The sequence below is a fragment of the Capricornis sumatraensis genome, chromosome 21 (genome assembly GCF_032405125.1).
Source record: "Capricornis sumatraensis isolate serow.1 chromosome 21, serow.2, whole genome shotgun sequence".
In the NCBI taxonomy this organism is placed as follows: domain Eukaryota; kingdom Metazoa; phylum Chordata; class Mammalia; order Artiodactyla; family Bovidae; genus Capricornis; species Capricornis sumatraensis.
The window spans coordinates 64,203,236-64,225,674 of NC_091089.1; the positions used below are offsets into that span (position 1 = coordinate 64,203,236).

Genomic DNA, 22,439 nt, shown 5'->3' on the forward strand with positions numbered 1-22,439 from the left:
GTCTTTTATTACTTAAAAAAAATGTTTGTGGCCACATCGCACAGCGTATGGGATCTCAGTTCCCGAACCAGTGGCTAAACCTGCCGCCCCTGCACTGGAAGCGGAATCTTAACCATTGGACCGCCAGGGCAGATCCCCAGGTCATTACTCTATAGCAGAGTCATTAAGCAAACCAGATTAGATGACTCAGAGGTTCAAATGTGGGCAGAACAAGCTGTGACGCCAGAAGCCAAGAGAGAGGTTCCCTCTCTTGAGGGAAGACACAGGGATGGACTTCTAAGTCCCTCACGTTGATTTCTTATCTGGGGGATTACTACTGTCTGTGATAATTTATGAGGCTGAACGCACATGGGTTCCTCCATGTCTCTGTATATTTATACTCCAGTTTAGTAAGTTTCTCTAAAAGTGATTCAAAGAAGAAGATTAAAAAAATAATAGTACACGTATATGGAAAAATTCACGCAGATGACATACAGGAGTCATGTTTGGGAAACACTGGTATAAGTAACGTAAGTTCTATCACATTTTTGGACCTCTATAGGATTCCGATGACAACTTTCACACTGCTAGATTCATATTCCTGAAGTGAGGTTCCGAGTCGCAGCTCGGAGCTGGGCAGACAGCGGGCTCTCGCTCCTCGTCACTGCTCTACAGGACACTGCTGGGCCTGCGCAGTTTGAGGCCAGTATCCCAGATTTGCTCTCTATATAAACCAGCTTGTTTTTAACAGGAAAAACCTCTGTTTCACTGTTAAGACTGTGGGTATAGCCGTATCACGAACACAGGCTGTGGGTCACCAAAGGGACAAGGACAAGGATGGTTCAGCACGGACAAACCACCTCCTGCGGAGCTGTATCTCCAACTTGACCCAGAAGGTGGGCTGGCAGCATTCTCCCTGCAGTGATCATGAGCTTCTAGAGGATACACGCTTCATCTGAAACTGTTAAGTAATTGGATACAAACTGTGTAGCTTGCTTTCTGAGCTTGACAACACAGGTGGACTATACCGCGGACGGCACGCTGCACTCTAGTGAGCGCACGGCACTCCTCTCTATCTCCCTGACTCTCCTCACGCCCTGCCGCCTGACGTGCCGGTTGCTCTGAAATATATATGCATTACAAATACGTATATGCATATGAAGTAAGTGTCTGGGTGAGGGTATACCACTGCCTTATAAGAGCATTTAAAGTAACAATTCACGATACAGTGACGAGAGTTCACACTACCTCAGTCATCAGTGTGTTTTTTAAAAAATCATAAAAAAAATTAGTTAGAAGCCATCTCACCTGTAAAGAGATGAGGAAACTTGATAGGCAATATCACGGCCTCTTTCAGAGCTTCTTTAGCGCCTTCCAGACCAGCGACGTCGCTCCACTTCACATTGGGTCGCTCTATAACAATGGCACCTACAGAGAATTAAACCGTCTTTCAATCGAAGAGGGCCATTCCAGCCAATTTAGACAACAACATGAAATGATGAAATTAAAGAAATGCCTTATAAATTTGTCTGGAAAAGTTTTATGTATTAAAGACAGTTCTAGAAGGGGGTGACAAGAAAGTGGTTGTTAGCGGGCAGTGAGGAGGAGCTGGGACCTGGGGTGGGTAGCTGGATAATCCAGCATAAAGCCATTCAACTGCTCTATCTCCACTACCTCGCTGTGAAATAGAAATAGCATCATCTGGCCAGACTACTACAGACAGGTGAGTGCCAAGATCAAACGACGTAATAACACCAGAGTGCCTGGAAGAGCACCGAACGGTGCGTAAAGTATTTATGGTGCTTGGCCACACCGATTCTGGAATACCTCCCATTTCTCCTTTTAGCCAAAAGAATCAGTGATCTAATGCTCCCTTAACCACAGAAATAAAACACATTTAACCACTTTACCTGAAGACAGACAGGCAGAGAGACGGACGGACAGAGGGAGGGGAAGAGGAGGGTGAAAAGGGGATGATGGAGACAGGAGGTGTGCTCTTACAGACCCGCAGTATTTCCCAAGATTTGCCACAGTTTCCATTCGACTTCTAAATAGATCTATTTACAGTTTCTGTGCATTAACAAAGTTATTTAAATGATTTAGTTTTTGAACATCATATATTCAAAAGTCATAGCAAACTGTCACAGTAAGAACAAGTAAAAATCAGTAACAGTCCACAAGACATTTCTTTTACTGTAGCTTACTGCTGGATCTTTCAACAAATCTTTTATCGAAAGCTTTCCCAATCTTCTAGTCTATAGAAACGGCTCAACCATGAAGGAGCCTGTCCTAAGATGATGTGTAAGTGTTGTTAAGCGTAGCATCACCACTCACACAGTCTACTCATTACCTATGATATTACTTTATGGGTATTTTTTCTTGCTTTGAAAGGTCATCTGTTAAAGAATGCTTATACTTGGCAACTTCCCTAAATTACAAACCTCTTTAGCTATACACTAACATGAAATAAACCTATGAACTCTTTTCGCATTCTGAAAGTTCAGACTAAGTATAAATTAAGGGGAAAATTTACCTGCCTCCTGAGAAATCTGTTTACAGGTCAAGAAACAACATAATATGTCGTTAGAACTGGACATGGAACAACAGACTGGTTCCAAATCAGGAAAGGAGTACGTCAAGGCTGTATACTGTCACCCTGCTTATTTAACTTATATGTAGAGTACACCACGAGAAATGCTGGGCTGGAGGAAGCACAAGCTGGAATCAAGATTGCTGGGAGAAATATCAATCACCTCTGATATGCAGATGCTGCTGCTGCTGCTGCCGCTAAGTCGCTTCAGTCGTGTCCCACTCTGTGCGACCCCATAGACGCCAGCCCACCAGGCTCCTCCGACCATGGGATTCTCCAGGCAAGAACACTGGAGTGGGTTGCCATTTCCTTCTCCAATGCATGAAAGTCAAAGTGAAAGGGAAGTCTCTCAGTTGTGTCCGATTCTTCGCGACCCCCTGGACTGCAGCCTACCAGGCTCCTCCGTCCATGGGATTTTCCAGGCAAGAGTACTGGAGTGGGGTGCAGATGACACCACCCTTATGTTAGAAAGTGAAGAACTAAAGAGCCTCTTGATAAAGTGAAAGAGGAGAGTGAAAAAGTTGGCTTAAACCTCAACATTCAGAAAACTAAGATCGTGGCATCCGGTCACATCACTTCATGGCAAATGGATACAGAAACAGTGGAAACAGTGGGAGACTATGGTTTTGAATCCAAAATCACTGCAGATGGTGACTGCAGCCATGAAATTAAAGGATGCTCGCTCCTTGGAAGAACAACTATGACCAGCCTAGATACCATATCAAAAGGCAGAGACATTACTTTGCCAAAAAAAGGTCCGTCTGGGCAAAGCTATGGTTTTTCCAGTATTCGTGTATGGATGTGAGAGTTGAACTATAAAGAAAGCTGAGCGCCAAAGAACTGATGCTTTTGAACTGTGGTGCTGGAGAAGACTCTTGAGAGTCTCTTCGACTGCAAGGAGATCCAACCAGTCCATCCTAAAGGAAATCAGTCCTGAATATTCATTGGAAGGACTGATGCTGAGTTTGAAGTACCAATACTTTGGCCACCTGATGTGAAGAACTGACTCATTGGAAAAGACCACGATGTGGGGAAAGACTGAAGGTGGGAGGAGAAAGGGGATGACAGAGGAGGAGATGGCTGGATGGCATCACCGACTCGATGGACAGGAGTCTGAGCAAGCTCCGGGAACTGGTGATGGACAGGGAGGCCTGGAGTGCTGGAGTCCATGGAGTTCCAAGTAAGTGAGACGTGACTGAGCGACTCAACTGAAGGGAAAACCCAATTCACTTTTTCTTTTCTATGTTCCACTGATTAGTAACCCTATATGAGAAAAACATTATGTCATCTGACAGGATTTTGTGTCTATTAAACAAAAATAGATTTATACATAAGCATTATCTTGTCAACTAAAATGTTTTGCTATGAAGTTTCTAAGTATGTCATAATTTATCTTCTTTTCTCCTTAAAGTTTAAACTAGGTGACTTTGGAATGTCCAGTGATTAAAAAAAACATCTAGATAAAAGTAATATTAAGAACTAGACATGGATTAATGATTTTTAAAATTAAAAGGGAAGGATTATTAGAAAATAAAACCCAAACAATTTGATTATCCCCAACTGAACGAATCTGTCCCGTCTCTGGTATTGCCTATCACACTAACATGCTCTGAATGTGCACGCTCAACTGTTCAGTCATGTCGGAATGCTTGTAAGCTCATGGACTGTAGCCCACCAGGCTCCTCTGTTCATGGAATTTCCCAGGTAAGAATACTGGAGTGGGCTGCCATTTCCTCCTCCAGAGATTAACATGTTATTTAACCTCAAAGTCATTGAGTATCAGAATTAACAGAAGACTCAAATCACTAATTTTAACAATTAAATATTACACTTAATATCATGACCTAAAACAGAAGTAAAAGATTTGGAAAACTATTTCAGGAAAAGTGAGAAAAGATTTCAAAAAAGGATTGTTTTACAGTGAAATCCATCAGCAAACCATGAAACTAAAAGATGGGGAAAAAAGGACTCTCAGATAAGAAAAACTAGGATTCTCTCTATATTCTATTTCATCCTGAAATTCCAAATAAATTTCCTCATTGAAATGTTTTAAGCATCTGTATTTTTATACATCCCTGGGCCTTATCATCACTGATAGGAAATGTAGAAAAAAATTTCTTATTAAAAACCAGGTTGTATCTTTTCCAAAATTAAAGATATTAAAAATTCCAATTTTTCCTTCAGTGGGGCAGAGCCAGCGACATGGGGAACAAAACCAGAAGAATGGAGAGGAAAAGGCTTTCTGCCTTACCAGTAAAACAAAGCCACCTGGCATGGCCCACGGGGCAGCCCGAGAGAGCTAACTGAGGACGAAGCAGGCCCACTGTGCTCGAGGCAGTGGGGACTCGTTACCGCCCTTGGAGTACACCCACCGCTGATGATCTTGGCACATAAAAACATCCTCGATAACTGCAGGGTTTCTAAAATATTATCCTTACAGGATTCCCCTATCCATCCCGGTGGGGTCGGGAAGACAGAAACTCTAACAGAATGGAGAGACTAGAACCGCAAGGCTAATGCTGTGTCCAAGCTAGGAATGCCCCCCCAGTCCCTGAGGCTGGCCCTGTGGGATGGCTGTCCTCCCCAGATACAACGCGTTCTGCCTGCTGCTGCTAAGTCACTTCAGTCGTGTCCAACTCTGTGCGACCCCACAGACGGCAGCCCACCAGGCTCCCCCGTCCACGGGATTTTCCAGGCAAGAGTACTGGAGTGGGGTGCCACTGCCTTCTCCCACGTTCTGCCTGGCAAGATTCAAGTGAATAAAATCCAGGCTACCAGTGACTGAGCATAAAACTCAACTTGAAAAACCATTTCTAATATATCAAAGAACAATCAAACCTCAGGAATTAAAGAAGTCAGTAATTAATGAGATGCCTTTTTAGATACATAGAGCTACTATTTCCTCTGCGTGCTAAGTCACCTCGGTCGCGCTCGACTCTTTGTGACCCTGTGAACTGTAGCCCACCAGGCTCCTCCGTCCACGGGATTCTCGAGGCAAGAACACGGGAGCGGGCGGCCACTCCCTTCTACAGGGGCTGCTTACTGCGTCCCTGGTGTTGGTCAGATGCAATACTAGGTAGTTTTACACTGTCGTTAACCCTTTCAGAGCCCTGAGAGCATTTTTAACTTGCATTTTAGAACTGGGGGGTCTCAGGCTCTAAGACTTCAGCCCAGCACAGCCTGGAGTGGAGTCCAGATGTGAACGGAGCCACAGTCTAGACCCTCCCATCATCCCATTCCCTACAGCAGGGAGAGAGGGCTTTCACCGTGCGGAGGGCGTGAAAATTAAGGGGAAAGAGCAGCGGAAACAGGGACACTGAAACCGGGTAGGAATGTATGAGGAAGAGCAGGCGGGACCATGAAACGGACAGCGCCAGTGGGCCAGCGGCAGCAGCAGCAGTGAGAGCCACGTGTGAGTCTCAATTCATCCGCTCCTCTGACAGGAAACTCCAATACCATCAGATTTCATAGTATGTTAACACTGTAACTGCTACACTCTCTATAACGGGGCGAGTAAGACAAAATGAAAGAGAGTAAACTTTTTAAGGCAGATATAACATGAAACAATAGCCTAGGAAAAAACCAACCAATATGAGAACCTAGAGAGGAGATCTTACAAAAACGGTTTCAAACACAGCCAGCACGTGATCACTGGGGCCAAAGCCAGTTCTTGGGCCTCATTTAAGTACAGGTGGGAAAGAAAAACCAACTCAAACAGACAATTCACTGTGATTTTTAAAAAATAAGTAAATTTAAAAATGAAATCTAAAGCGACCTTGAAGTTGATTCTGCAGTTTCTTTTTTTCGGGATCATCAGATTCTCCTTCCCCGTCACTGTCATTCCTAATAAAAAGAATTCAATACATTCAAATGGTCACTCATTGCTATCAAAATACGGCTAAAAATGAAGGAAAAGAAATATCTGTAATGAAAGTAGCAAAATAAGACAGTCACTAAAAGTTTAGCTCATTTTATTACTTTTAAGAACATACTAAACAAAACAGGAAGCAGGCATTTGTTGTTGTTTAGCTGTGATGTCATGTCTGGCTCTTTGCAACCCCATGGACTGCAGCCCACCAGGCCCCTCTGTCCATGGGCTTCTCCAGGCAAGGACACTGCAGTGGGCTGCCATTCCCTTCTCCAGGGGATCTTCCCCACCCAGGGATGAACATGCATTGGCGGGAAGCCGGCCTATTACCTATCAGAATGGAATCGTGAACAGAAAATGGAGACAAAGACCAGAATGCAGTCAGGAACCAGCTCCAAATTCCCGTGACATACCTATGCACATATTAACTCATAAATGCATGACCCATACTTCCTTCCACAAAAGATTTAAGATGAATTACAAGAGTGTGGTAAACAACAACAATTTAAAAAATCAGGACCAGGCCAACTACATATCAGACCAAGAAGCCCTAATTAGGAAAGAAAAAACCCAGAATACTATTTAAGGTACAAAGATCGATAACCTTAGTCTGGGGGTTCCAAAGGATGGATGACTTCTGATGAAAATGAACTGACCCCTAAGAACAAGATCAATCCAGACATTTCATATCTAGGGATTTATTCTGAGGACATAATTTAAGATGAGTTCAGGGATTTGACTGCAAGGATAATCACACCCATGTTGTTGACAGTAGGGAAAAAAATCAGTAACAATGTACTTTCAACTATAAGGATTAGCATATAGAACACGCTGCAATCTTTAAAGCAAAAAATATGCCTTTAAGACACATTTTTTACAATATTAAAAAAAAATGTCACTACATAAAAACTTGGCAGGTTTCATCTCAAAACAGGACTGTGTGGTTCTCACAGGATCGTGCGGTTATTTATGGATGAGGGAGAGACTCCAAACTGACTCACCTTGACTTTAGAGTTGGGGGTCTACCAACTCTCTAACCTCTTTCTACCACGCTTTCTTGTACAACAGACAGTACTCGGTTAAAGAAAACCCGCCATTCCTAGGCCCCTAGCCATATGGAATCCAAACTTGTCTCCCTGGCCCTCGGATTCTGTCAGGGAACGCGCTACAGGTCTCCCAAAGGTGCTTCATGACACCGTGCTTCCACAAAAGACCTATATCAGTGCCTGTTTTCACTAACTGCAAGACAGCCAAAGAGGACTGCTGCTTTTACGAGGAAAGGCAAACAACAAAAACAGCCTTCAGCGCCGGTTTTGCAGCGAGCTCTTCCAGAGGCAGCGAGACCCCGCGCAGTGAGCGCTCCCTCCGGGAAGCACACCAGCCTCTCAGCCCCGAGACACCGCAGTGGGGACCGGGGGCCGTGAGCCTCTGTCCTTCATCTCCGTGCATTCTGTACCTCTGTTACCAGGAAGTAATGGCTTCTCTGCTTTACCCCGTCTCAGTTTAAAGCGGGTCCTGCCATCCACTACAGAACCAGGGTGTCACCTCAGCAGGGACACCACAGGCTCTCCAAGCGTGAGCAGGAGGGCCTCAGCCCACAGGGGAGGGGGCGCTTCTGCTGCCAAGGGGGCCTCGGTGAGATCTGAGGGCCCACCGACCTGAGGTCAACTGATCCTTCCCAGCAGTTTCATTTCAACTTACAAGAGATGCCCTGATTTTCACATAAGAAAATCAGTGAAGTTCAACTGATTTTGAAATTCGGTAAGCTATGAGGTCAGCGAGGGTCTCATTTTTGTCCTGCCAATGCTAGAGCTGTGAGAAGATAAAATATTCTTAGGATGTCACAGGAGCTCCTGGTTCTCTGACCACGTCTTGAACAGAGAATATAAAAATCCTGAGTCTACTAAAAGTTTCTTCCAACTCTCCCACGTAGTCCGAAGGAGCCTGTCAACTCTCAGATCTTACAGTTGCCTATGGGAGTAGCCGCAGGCCCCCAGGCACTGCCTTCGAGGGACCCCTGGTGATCACAGGGATGATCTCAGGAGCCTGTGCTCCACTCTGACAATTTTAAGCCTCATGACACGATGGCCAGAGGGAAAGAACTGGCAGCATCCCTGCTAAGCGCTTCTGCTACCAGCCAGTCAAGGAGGCGATTTGACGGCTATCACCTCCTGAGCTTGGCAAACTGGGGGCTCGAAAACGTTTTTCTGTGAAGAGTCAGACCGTCGGCATCTCAGGCTCTGTGGGCCACGCGGTCCTTCGTCGCAGCCGCTCAGCTCTGCAGCGCTGACACAAAAGGAGGCACAGGCAGCAGGAGACTGAGGGGAGGGGGCCGCCTCCCCACACAGCGTTCGACAGCGGGCGGTGGGTCAGGCCTGGCCCAGGAGCCACCCTTTCCTAAAGCCTACAGCCATTCCCTTCGCAGACCCCCGCACTCTCGGGACTCGCTCTGAGACGCATACCCCTTCTCGTCGGCGGGGGCCGGCTGCCCCTCCTTCACCGGCTTCTGGGGCCTCTTCTCTCTCTTCTTCAGGAACTCCTTCAGCTTCTCCGCTCTGTCAAGATACTCCGTACACTTGGCCCTGATACTTTGCTTGGCTCTATCACCTTGTGCTTCATCTAGTGAAGGGAAACGCAAGAGATTCTTTCCTTTAGTATTCTTTGCAGACAGGTTTAAACTCTTAGACACACTTTCCAAACAAGGAAAACCTATATTGGAGGAGAGAGAAAAGATCATCTCTGGTTCATCGTAATCAAATGATGATCAGTCTCTTCTGATTCTTCCTCCGGCAGGGTTCAACAGTGAGTACGAGTCAGAAAAAGTTCTGAGCGAGACACTAGTATACTTTAGGTTTATGTTAAAGAATAAGCAGAAATCCTGTAATATCCTGTGGGACTCACACTCTTCCCTTACATTCTTTGCAGACAGTTGAAAGCTGCTTATCTCACACAAAACCAATTATAAGACAAAAGTGAAGCAATATTAACCATTTCCACTGACGCCTACGTAAGCTTTATTTCAGAATATAAACAGTGACAGAAATCCCAGATATTATATGTACCACCAATACAGTAATTTTATTACAAAAAGGCCCCAGTGAGGGCTGTTTGAAAGGAGACTTCAGCAATATATGCAGTTCATGGGATTAGCCCTATCCATCTTATCAGGTTATGACTCATTCTTAGTTTCACTTTAATTTGACAGAAAAACCTCAGAATTAAAGAGGGAAGCTCAGAAGAAAATCCTTAATTACCCAACTGCTAAAATTTTGATTTAAAACAGTAACAGACAGAAAGACACTTTTTTAACTTCTTATTTCACATACGTTCAGCATTAGGTTTCAAAGGTTTTTCTTTTCTCTGTTTCTTCCTTACTGCTGTTATCCCACCGTCTAGAACAGTGCTGGGGACTGGCGGGGGTGGGGGTGGGGGGTGGGGGGCGTGGGGTGTTGGCGGCGGTGTTAACACTGAACACAAATTTGGACCTACACAAATAAAACGTCTCCCAACCTCTTTTTAAAACATTATTTTCAAAGAGACGTTTAGAAAATGAGTAAGTCCAGATTACAGACCTGGGTGCATTAGCAGCAAGATAAGCCCTTCCTCATCGGCTGACGGCACTTTAGTGTGTTCAGGTGCTCACAGTGTTGAGTGCGGCAGTTAAACACACTTGCTGGCTGGGGACTCAGGAACTACCAAGAGGCTGGAGGGACTTCTTTGCAGATTGATGTTTTATAATCTTCTACGATTGTATTTCAATGTGTATAAATGAAATAGGATAATCTTTTCTGTTTCTTGGAACAGAAATGAATAATCTTTTCTATTTTATTGGTTTTAAAATAACAAAACAAACGACGGCCTTACATTTCACCACGTGGAGAAAATACTGCACAGCATGTTGGTAGAGCTGAAGGGCTTCCTCGTAGTTTCCGGCCTTATCTTCCTGGGCTGCTTTGCTAGCAAGATCTATGGCTTTCTGTGTGAAGGGAGACAAAAACCACACCATCAAAATCAAAGCACAGGATAACTCAGAAGTCAATCATCATACTGAAAGCTTTCTTTAAAAATAAAAGCAAATTTAAGGCACATCTTTTTTTCCCTAAATTACAACTGCATTACGTTATAAATGGTAACTATTTATAAAATGCAAGTTATGTTTGTTACACAGGTAAACGATGTCTGAACACTACTTTCAGTTCAGTTCAGTTCAGTTCCGTCACTCAGTCGTGTCTGAGTCTTTGCGACCCCATGAATTGCAGCACACGGGGCCTCCCTGTCCATCACCAACTCCCGGAGTTCACTCAGACTCAGGTCCATCAAGTCAGTGATGCCATCCAGCCATCTCATCCTCGGTCGTCCCCTTCTCCTCCTGCCCCCAAATCCCTCCCAGCATTAGAGTCTTTTCCAACGAGTCAACTCTTCACATGAGGTGGCCAAAGTACTGGAGTTTCAGCTTTAGCATCATTCCTTCCAAAGAAATCCCAGGGCTGATCTCCTAATTTTTCACTCAACAAAAGTCAAGCTCAGGGCTAGTAAGGAATAATAGAGTAAGATGAAAACTCAACTTAAAAGCATTGACAGAAATTCTCAAAAATCAAATGCTCTTATGTCTAAAGCATATGACAGTAGTAAAATTTAAATGGGGGGAAAAGCCCTTCAGAAGCAACAGAGCAATGAAATACCAAGAGTCTGAAAAGTACCCAAATCTTTTAACTCTGTAACTAACTCAAAGGTTCAGTGAGCAAAGAGTAACCAGGGAAATCTTAACAAATAAAACAAGACCTGGAAACTTTAGAAATTCTATAATGAAACAGGCAACTTTGTGTAGCATTAAAAAAACAACAAACAACTACTGGAATTAGATCCATACCAACACCTCTAACTGAACTCTGACAAGACACAGAAAGGCAGGCTAAGGGCAGAGAGACAGGCCTCAGAACCGGCTACAGAGCAACTGAACATCCATGAGCCGAAATAAAAGAGAGAGAGGAGAAATCGCAAACCAAACCCTGCACTTTGTACAAAAACTAACTCAAAATGGATCATGGACTTAAACCATAAAATCTTCAGACAAAACAAAGCTATCTTCACCCTCAAGGGCTAGGCAAAGGGTTCTCAGACTTGACACTGAAACACAATGTATGAAAAGAAAAAAATAAAAACAGACGCACAGATCAACGGACCAGAAGAGAGAGACCAGGCATCAACCAACACATACACTGCCAATTAATTTACTGTAAGGAAGCAAAACACACACGGGAGGGGAAGGATAGTCTCTCCAATAAATGATGCTGGGAAAACTGGACAGTCATATGCAAAAGAATGAAAATAAGCATTATCTTATACCATATACAGGTATTAGCTCAAAATGTATTAAAGATCCGAACATAAGACCTAAAACCACACATCTCCCAGAAGAAAACACAAGTGAGAAGCTCCCTGGCACTGGTCTTGGTGACGATATTTTGGATTTGACACCATAAAGGCAACAAAAGCAAAACTAAGTAAGGGCGACTACATCAACCAAAAAAAGCTCTGAACAGCAAAGAAACTAATCAACAGAAAGAACAGGAACAGGTGACCAACTGAAAGGGAGAAAATACTTACAAACCACGTATGTCTGACAAGGGGTTAGTGTCAGGACGGCAAACCAATAGCGAAAATCAAAACAATTTGACCAAAAAAAGGGGCAGAGGATCTGAACAGACATTGTTCCAAAGAAACATACAGATGGCCAGCAGGTACATGCAGAGGCGCACTCGAGTGCCGATCGTCAGGGAAACGTGGATCAAGACGGCCGGATGTCACCTCACAGCCGTCTGAATGGCTATTACCAGAGAGCTCCTACCCCGGGGAAAACATTCTGGAATGTGGTGGCAGATGCTAACTAGACTCGCGGTGGGGACCCTCTCACAGCGCACACAAACAGCGAACCACGCCGCACACCTGACGCTAACGCTAATACCACGCCATCCACCAATCACACCTCAAGGGGCGGGACGCTAACGCAACGCCATCCACCAATCACACCTCAAGGCGGGGGCGGGGGAAACGCTAATACCATGCCACCCACCAATCACACCTCAAGGGGCGGGACGCTAATACCACATCATACACCAATTACACCTAATACCATGCCATCCACCAATCACACCTCAAGGAGCAGGACGCTAACACAACGCCATCCACCAATCACACCTCAAGGTGGGGGTGGTGGGGAACGCTAATACCACACCATCCACCAATCATACCTCAAGGGAGCGGGAGGCTAATACCACACCATCCACCAATCACACCTCAAGGCGGGGGCGGGGCGGGGGAGGGGGTGGAAACGCTAATACCACGCCATCCACCAATCACACCTCGAAGGGCGGGGGGAATCATAAACTGGGCCTCATCAAAAACCTTTGGTTTACAAAATATCCTATTAAAAGGATGAAATGACAAGTTAGACTGGGAGAGGTTTGCAAACCACATATTAGGGAAAGGACCAGTACTCAGAATATAGAAAGAACTCTCAGAAACCAACAGTAAAAACAGCCGAAGTAGCAAACAAGCTGGAGACCTATACAGACGTCTCACCACAGAGGACACACAGGCGGCGACTAAGCGCATGAGAGGCGCTCAACACCGCCAGCCGCGAGGGACATGCGGACTGAACGCCACGGGGCGGCAGCACGGAGCGCGCGCCAGAACGGCTGAAAGAAACAGCGGCGACACCGCCACACGGCAATGAGCACGCAAAGGGAGTCGCTTCTACACTGCTGGGACGTAAAACGGTGCAGTCGCTCTGAGAAATAGAGGGTTTTATTCTTTACAAATTTAAACAGGTAACTACCATATGAACCAGCAACTGCACTCCGGGACGGTAATCCTGGAGAGAGGAAGACTATGTTCACACAAAAAATTGTACTTGAACGTTCTGGATGTCCTTCAAAGGCTGCATGGCTAAGCTCTGGTACGTCCACAGCAGGGAGTAAGTACTGCTCAGTAACAAAAAGGAATGGACTACTGATATACACTGCTTGGATGAATCTTGGAACAAGTACGCTAAGTGAAAAGAACCAATCCCGAAAGGTTACCTACTGCACGATTCCATTCATGTAACCTCAAATGACAAAACCAGGGAAGCATCGTCAGGAGGCAGGGATGCAGGGAGAAGAGAAAGAGGAGGGGCTGTGGCTATAAAAGGGCAGCAGGAGAGACCCCTGTGGATAGAACTCTTCGGTATCACGACTGTGGGATGGGGATTCAAGAAGTAACTCGTGTGTCAGAACTCTGACAGACACACAAAGTAAAACTGGGGAAATCTGAGTAACACAGTGGAATGTGCCGAGGCCAACACCCAGGCTACTGGGGGCACGGGGAGACGGCTACACAGGCTCTCCTCTTCCTCGCAGCTGCACGTGGGTCTATGATCATCTGAGAGTGAGGCTTCCACCAAGAAAGCTACCTTTAATATTCTAAACTATGCCCACACACATACAGATAAAGAAAAGCATGCTCACTGAGACATTCCGCCTGGATTAACTTAGATAGGAAAACTGCATTCAACAGAAATAAGAGCCAACAGAAAAAGTGATCATGGTCATGCTACACCGAAAATGAGGATACAACTAAGAAAGCATCCATATAATGCCGAAACGAACCATGTGCTATAAATAGTATGTTTGGAAGCAGTCGCTCATGGACTGCATATAGGCGGGAGAAATGGGAGGGACAGGCCTTCCAGCTGCTGTAGCAGGAGGGAAGAAAAACAAATGCTGTGTTTCAGAGTTGGTCAAACGTAGCACTACACGTAGCGGAGAAGGCAGTGGCACCCACTCCCGTGCTCTCGCCTGGAGAATCCCATGGACGGAGGAGCCTGGCGGGCTGCAGTCCATGGGGCCGCTAACCGTCAGACACGACTGAGCGGCTTCACTTTCACTTTTCACTTTCATGCATTGGAGGAAATGGCACCCCACTCCAGTGCTCTCGCCTGGAGAATCCCAGGGACGGAGGAGCCTGGCGGGCTGCAGTCCATGGGGCCGCTAACCGTCAGACACGACTGAGCGGCTTCACTTTCACTTTTCACTTTCATGCATTGGAGGAAATGGCACCCCACTCCAGTACTCTTGCCTGGAGAATCCCAGGGACGGAGGAGCCTGGCGGGCTGCAGTCCATGGGGCCGCTAACCGTCAGACACGACTGAGCGGCTTCACTTTCACTTTTCACTTTCATGCATTGGAGGAAATGGCACCCCACTCCAGTACTCTTGCCTGGAGAATCCCAGGGACGGAGGAGCCTGGCGGGCTGCAGTCCATGGGGCCGCTAACCGTCAGACACGACTGAGCGGCTTCACTTTCACTTTTCACTTTCATGCATTGGAGGAAATGGCACCCCACTCCGGTGTTCTTGCCTGGAGAATCCCAGGGATGGAAGAGCCTGCTGGGCTGCCGTCTGTGGGGTTGCACAGAGTCGGACACGACTGAAGTGACTTAGGAGCAGCAGTACATGCTTCAAAGTTCAGATTGTTGAACTCGAAGCTTAATTTGCAAGTCTGGTCAGCCCAGCAGGATATAAAGGGTGGACGCATCAGTCAGCCCTCTTTTAGGGCCAGAATGACACCAGCTGAAGCCTGCATAGTCAGGACTTAATTATCTAGTTCCATATATGGTAACTTTTTCTGATGAGGTACACCTCTGTATTTGCATCGTCCAGTACAGGAAAATATAGCTCTTGAAACTTTTGGCTAATGTGACTGAAAAGTGAGTTTTAAATTTAAGTGACATGTGAATTGCCACAGGCAGCAGCCACATTGGACAGCAAGGGTCTCACTTTCACTCAGAGATGATCTGAGGTCGCGCCTCTGTTGCTCCTGCTGAGCGCCTCACTGCATCCTCATCCCTGCTAGCACTTTGCGTTTGAGACAAAGTTAAAATCGCTGCCACGCTAGCTCGGTCCTCTACCGCTTTTGTCAGACTTACTGCCTAGCCTCCTCTTAGCGGTCAGCCTGCTCTACACGTGATGCTGAAGCCCGTACAGCACCAGGGAGGGGCACCTTTTGGCTGTTTCCCCTGGAGACAATCAGTCTCCAGTGCTGGGTCGTGCTCTGTGCCGGCCTGGCTCTGTCTGGGTCTCAGCTGAAACCCTGTGGTCCCTGTGCACCCGGGCCCATCTGCTGAGGACGCTCTTCCCTCAGGTCGTAGTTCAAATACCAGTTCCCAGAGAAAGTGAAAGTCACTCAGTCGTGCCCAACTCTTAGAGACCCCATGGACTATACAGTCCATGGAATTCTCCAGGCCAGAATACTGGAGTGGGGAGCCTGTCCCTTCTCCAGGGCATCTTCCTAACCCAGGGATCAAACCCAGGTCTCACGCACTGCAGGCGGATTCTTTACCAGCTGAACCACCAGGGAAGCCCGTCCTCAGGGAGGCTCCATTCAAAGGCTGCACCCCATCCTCACGCTTAGCTCTCCACCTGTCCTGCGCTTATTCCTTCACACCCTGGCACACTCACTCACTGACCGTCTCCTTCCATATGGAGAACCTCCACCAGGACGGGGGCTTCCACCTGTCATCTCTGACATCTTCTCTCCACCAGATATTTCCGTGTGCCTGCAAACAAGCCTCCTTTAGAGAGCCCTGACACTAATACCCCCTTCAGCTTGGCAGTTTCTCTGCTACTGTTTAGAACCCAAACTTCACCAAAGCAGCCTCTACTCTCTCCAGTTCCTTCTTGCTGCATACCCTTCGGCTATCTGGGCTCCTGTCCCTTATCTCATCAATAAAACTGCTCATATCAAGGTTCTCTGTGAAGCCAGATCCAAAGGCCAGCTCTGTCTTCATCGTGACCCCTCGACAATGTTCTACAAGAGAATATTACGCTGTCCTCCTACCTCTCTGACAGACCTGCTCAGTTTCCTTTGCTGATTCTTCTTGTAACACTGTCGTCTTCTTGACACTGAAAGATATTAAGGTTCCTCTGGGCTTGGGTGGGGCTTTTGCTTACTACCTCCCTGAGTGAGCTGTTCTCAATGATTAAAACTGATTATCTTTAGGCTAATGATTCCCAAATTAATTCAATTTGCAAACACAGCACTCTTCTGTTTAAAACGCTCCCAGCAGCTTCTTTCTGTGCAGGTCGGTTTGGTATTGGCCTGTCCTCTCCTCCCAGAACACAAGCTTCCCGAGGACAGGAGTCACATCAGTGGCAACGGCTCTTTTATTTTCCGGAGCCTAGCGGGAGACTGACTGGACGCTGGGGTCAGCCCGGATCCAGTCATCGACGTGGAGCTACAGAGGCCGGGGACTCCTGGGACCGTCCTTTTCAAGGTAGGAGACCACAACACGCGCATGCGAGACAACCCTGGGAAAATTCCAGAACCACCTTCTCAAGAGGAAAGTTGGCCCAGCCCCCGTCTTTCAAGACTGATTTTTCCCCAGTGCTCTGGAACCTACCCCAGCTTCGGCCTCTGACAGTTATTCCCCTCAATTATATCAGCGCAACTGTCCTCCCCAACCTAACTTTCCCCCTTTTAAAGGGAGCAATCCTTAGCATAAAAATGTACGTAAGTCCTATCTTAGACTCACAGCTACAAAACACCAACAAAACACACCACCTCTCCCTAATTCTAAGGTTCCATGTAACTAACAACTTACCTGTCTCTTCACCTCCACAGCCAAGTCCCAAGGAGGACCCTGCGTGCATCTCGGTTTCCCGGTTCCTCCCACTGTCGTCTTCCTGCTCCCTGACGGGCCGAGCTCTCACTCGCCGGGTTCCGGGTGACCAGGTGAGCCCTCGTCAGACAGACCCCCGAGGCGGCCTCCTCTGTCCTCCCAGGTGGCACTCTCGGCTATGTCACCACTCCTTCTCGGGCTCCCTTCTCTCTCCTAACGCTGCTATTCCACTCGGTTTGTGCCTTGGTTCCTGTTCCCCTCATTCCATAAACTCCAAGCTGCCCCAACCTCTGTTACCATCTGTGTGCTAGGAACCCCCAAATCCTTATCCCCAACCAGTCTAAGTTCTACACACACGAACCCAACTGCTCAGTGGACATCTCCACCCGACTGTCCCCACAAGCACTTCAAGCCCCAAAAGTTCAGGACCCGTCTGGCCCCAAAGATGCCCCGTCTTCCAGTAATCCCAGAACCAACCCACTCAGACCCCCAACAAGGAATCTGGGAGAAGCTCGCTGGTTAAGTGGAGAGCCACGCCCAACTCCCCTTCCCCTTCGGTTGGTCTCTCGCCAGGCCTGCCCCGATTCTCACAGCTACTGCACCAGTCTGGCCCTCGCCACCTCCCATCGCAGAGACAGAGCCTGCCTCCTAGCTGGTTTCAGTGCTTCCAGGCCTGCCACCTGTCAAGCTGCCCCTGTACACACACAGTGGTTTTGTTCTAGAACAAAAGCGGGAGCTTCCTGCTTCTCTTGACTCCCTGTGTGGAGCAGGACGGGGCCGGTCACCCGCGTGCGCACTGCTGCTCGGGACGTGGCCGACCTAGGGCGACCTCTTCCTGCACACTCCGGTCCCGTCACGCCAAGCTACTGGGCCAACCCAGGTGGCTCAGGCTCCGCGCCTGCGTGTGCAGCCTGCGGCCCACCCGGGACACCGTGCCCAGCGTCTCCCTGTAAAACTCCAGCTTCTCCAGGACTCAGCACAGTCACTGTGGTCCTGCTGGAAGCCCTCCCCAGCAAGCCTAGGAGACCTAACCATGTGTGCTCTAAATTTCCACTGCCCCCTGCACATGCTTCTAAAGGTCACAAAATACCCCAAGTCACTTTATGTCTGTTTTCACATCAGCATATAAGCCCTTGGAAATCAAGGATGATATATTTCTTTTATGATGCCCCAACATGTAGACACTCTTAAAAACAAACAAACATTCCGGACTGAGGAAACGTGAGTTCTATGCACAATGAACTTGCAGTTTCTACCGACTCTCTCCGAGGTCTATTACACCTCTAGACTAAGGCATAAGTTCATTTTCTCTACCTGGAATGCCTCCTACTCTCCTGTCCAAGAAAGCATGATTTTATCGTGAAAAAGCACCAACATATAAGCAGATAGGCCTGGATTCAAAACTACCTTCAACAAACTAACTGTATGTCTCTGGGTAAATCATAACCTTAATAAGCCCTGGATTCTTATACTGAGAAACTGAAGTAATACTCTCCTTGAAGAGCTGTTCTGAGGACTAAGTGAGATCCCACCAAACACCGGGCAGACAGTGTCAGTATCTCGCTTGATCTAAGCTCACCGTCACCTCCTCTGTGGGACCGTTCTCATTTATCCTCAGAGAGTTACACAAGCCCTTCCTTTCTGCCCTCCCTCACTAGAGGATCATTACATTATTTTATTTTGATCTTTAGTTATCTGCATTCCTCCATTTGATTATAAGCATCTGGCTATGGGGACTTCTGGAGAAGGCAATGGCACCCCACTCCAGTACTCTTGCCTGGAAAATCCCATGGATGAAGGAGCCTGGAAGGCTGCAGTCCATGGGGTCACTGAGGGTCGGACACGACTGAGTGACTTCACTTTCACTTTCATGCACTGGAGAAGGAAATGGCAAGCCACTCCAGTGTTCTTGCCTGGAGAATCCCAGGGACGGGGGGAGGCTGGTGGGCTGCCGTCTATGGGGTTGCACAGAGTCGGACACGACTGAAGCGACTTAGCAGCAGCAGCAGCATGGGGACTTTTGCCTTGTTTGATCGGAAAATTATTTGTCAGTTAAATATTCTTCACCCAAATTTCCTACATTAGAAGATTGAAAAGGTTGAATGAGAATGTGCACCTGACCCAACCACTGGTAAAAATACAGCTCATTCTCTCTTCCTGTTTAGCACCAGCAACTATGCCTTTAAGACAGGCCAATCTCAAACTGATTTACTGAAGAACATTCATAGCCTAATTCCAACATAATGCAAACAATTATAGAATGAAATTGCAATCTTGCAAAAGAAAAAACACGGATAAATAGATGCAGATTATATTGCAGGAAGCCCAAATCACATGCAGATTCTTGACAAATGAAACGCTGGTGGACTATGCATAAGGTGGATGAGCAACAGGGAAACAGCCGGGCACAGGAAGTCATGGCTGTTATCCTGTAAACACTCTTGGTGGTGCATAATCTGTAGAAAAAGGAATCACTATGTGTACAACTGAAACCAGTATAAAACTGTACAGCAACGAACTTCAATAAAAACATGTTTTACAGATGGTGGAATAAAACTATGCAGGTAACTGACAAACCAAGAAGGATGAAGACAAGATGGGCACTTCAAAAGAAACCACCTTTGACACTCAAGGGAACAATACTTTTATCAAATGACCAATACTTTTGCCAAGTACATTTATCAAAAAGACCCCTTCTGAATGGGGTTACATTATTGTTGCATCTTAGTTTAAGGAAATCTTGATAAAAATGCACATATAAAAATCAACACATGACATTCTCTAAGAAATAAGTCACAGTTGCAATTATATTTTGTGAAACAAAACATTTATTTTCATAATCTTTTTGGTCGATTTTCAACATAAAAGTCCCAAGCAAGCACTCCACCCCCTTTCCGGTGAAAATTTGATTTCGATTTAAATTGGTCTACTTTCAGTGATCTTTCTTCAGGATCAACCATTCTGGGCTAAGCAGACCCTCTGCTAATTATCCTAGGTGCCTGTACTCAACAGATGCCTTTCCAGCTGTTAAACCAAGAGGAGGATTCAATACAGGTATTCATACCCCTCTTTTGTCCCAAACTTACCTACTGGCCCTTGAGGTTAAGTCACATTCTAAACCCCACTTAGAACTGGACAGGGAAAAACGGACTGGTTCCAAATTGGGAAAGGAGTATGTCAAAGCTGTATATTGTCGCCCTGCTTATTTAACTTACATTCAGAGTACATCATGCAAAATTCCAAGCTGGAATTAAGATTGCTGGGAGAAATATCAATAACCTCAGATATGCAGAAGACACCACCCTTATGGCAGAAAGTGAAGAGGAACTAAAGAGCCTCTTGATGAAAGTGAAAGAGTAGAGTGAAAAAGTTGGCTTAAAACTCAACATTCACAAAACGAAGATCATGACATCCAGTCCCATCTCTTCATGGCAACTAGATGGGGAAACAATGGAAACAGTGAGAGACTTTATTTTGGGGGGCTCCAAATCACTGCAGATGGTGACTGCATCCATAAAATTAAAAGATGCTTGATCCTTGGAAGAAAAGGTATGACCAACCTAGACAGCATATTAAAAAGCAGAGACATTACTTTGCCAACAAAGGTCCGTCTAGTCAAAGCTATGGTTTTTCCAGTAGTCATGTATGGATGTGAGAGTTGGACTATAAAGAAAGAAGAGCGCGGAAATATTGGTGCTTCTCAACTGTGTGTGTGGTGTTGGAGAAGACTCTCGAGAGTCCCTTGGACTGCAAGGAGATCCAACCAGTCCATCCTAAGGAAATCAGTCCTGAATATTCTTTGGAAGGACTGATGTTGAAGCTGAAACTCCAATACTTTGGCCACCTGATGCGAAGAGCCAACTTACTGCAAAAGACCCTAATGCTGGGAAAGACTGAAGGAGAGAGAAGGGGACGACAGAGGATGAGATGGTTGGATGGCATCACCGACTCAATGGACATGAGTCTGAGTAAACTCGGATAGTTGGTGATGGACAGGGAGGCCTGGCGTGCTGCAGTCCATGGGGTCACACAGAGTCGGACACGACTGAGCGACTGAACTGAAACCCCAGGATTGGAGGCACTGTTTAAAAAATGTCTCATCTCAAAGAATTGCATTCCACAGAGGTTGAACAACTGTCTAAAATATTAGGATCACGTGCTTTACGAATAAAACACGGAACTCACTGCAGTAGGGGTGGAAAGGTGAAGTAACAAAGGAGCTAAAAACTACTCCACGATCTTATTTACATGCCACACTTGGGGAGCCATCACGGCGCAGGTGAACGCAGAGTCCAGGAACTCGCGGACTCCCCAGATTCTGAGCTCACGACTCTACCCATCTGACAGCTCGAAAGAAAGGATGTGCTACAGCAGCCTGAGAAACCAGGAGAGGACTCCAACCTTCCTATTTCCATCTGATCCAGGGCAGTGCACTGCGTGCGTCCCGTTCTTTCCTCTCTCCCTTACACCGATGGGGTCTATGCCTCTCCTTCAAGCTTCAACCAGTTCGGTTCAAACTCGGCTGGTTTGAAAAGGGAAAAAGACCACACATACACACGGCAGAAAAGCCTCAACAAAAGTCAGGAGTCCTACAGCGCGGGGAGCTCCGGCGAGCCCGGGAGCAGGCGGAAAGCCGGCCTCCTCCCCCGGGCTCGGGGCGCGGGCATCGCCCTCCCCGCCCCGCGAGGGGCGCGGCCGCGGCCGCCCTCCCTGCCCACCACCCTCTCGCGCCGGGGATACCTGCAGGTTGGTCGAGGTGGACGCCATGGTGGAGACCCGAGGCGGCTCCCCGGGGAGGGCCTGGGGCGGAGGCAGGCAACAGAGCGACGTCGACTCACACCCGGAGCGGCCCGAACGCACGCAGGCCAGCGCCTTGGAACCTCGCGGCTGCCTCCCTCGGGAACTAGTTCGGAAACCACCCGGCACTCAGACAGCGCCCGACCCTCCCCACGGGGCTTCCGCGATCCCAGCCCCCCGCGCCGGGCTCGCGCCCCGCCTCTGCCGCAGAACTTCCGCTTTCGTCATCAGCACGCGCCCCACCCCGTCCCCGACTGTCGCGGTCTCGCCCTCGCCCGGGGCCTCGCGAGGCCGGGACGCGGGTCTCTGAACCCGGCGGAGGCCTGGCGGAAGTCAGCCTGCGCGCAGGCGCACTACGGCTCCGCTGAGCCAGTGGGGCCGCTGGCGGTGCAGGGCTGTTCCTGCTTCTGTCTTTTGCCGCTGTGGTATAGTTTGAGACGAGTTACTGACTCTGGCGCCTCTCACGTGACTGAACGTGGGGCGTGCTCTGTCGCTCTGTCACCCGAGCTCCAAGAGCCACTGGTGGGGGCTTTGGGCCGGTTACCAG

The 22,439-nt window shown here is 47.4% G+C and overlaps 1 protein-coding gene across 1 annotated transcript in view; it reads right to left on the bottom strand.

The window, feature by feature from the left end:
- Nucleotides 1-22,054, bottom strand: part of VPS4B (vacuolar protein sorting 4 homolog B) — a 31,873-nt gene extending 9,819 nt beyond the window's left edge. Inside the window, exons 1-5 of the mRNA XM_068993644.1 lie at nucleotides 21,836-22,054; nucleotides 10,302-10,413; nucleotides 8,900-9,056; nucleotides 6,345-6,412; nucleotides 1,288-1,407 (exon numbers count right to left, since the gene is read on the bottom strand). Coding sequence (XP_068849745.1) covers nucleotides 1,288-1,407; nucleotides 6,345-6,412; nucleotides 8,900-9,056; nucleotides 10,302-10,413; nucleotides 21,836-21,862 — 484 coding nt within the window. The 5' untranslated portion in view covers nucleotides 21,863-22,054. The remainder of the gene's footprint in view (nucleotides 1-1,287; nucleotides 1,408-6,344; nucleotides 6,413-8,899; nucleotides 9,057-10,301; nucleotides 10,414-21,835) is intronic.
- Between the last annotated feature and the right edge of the window lie 385 nt (nucleotides 22,055-22,439).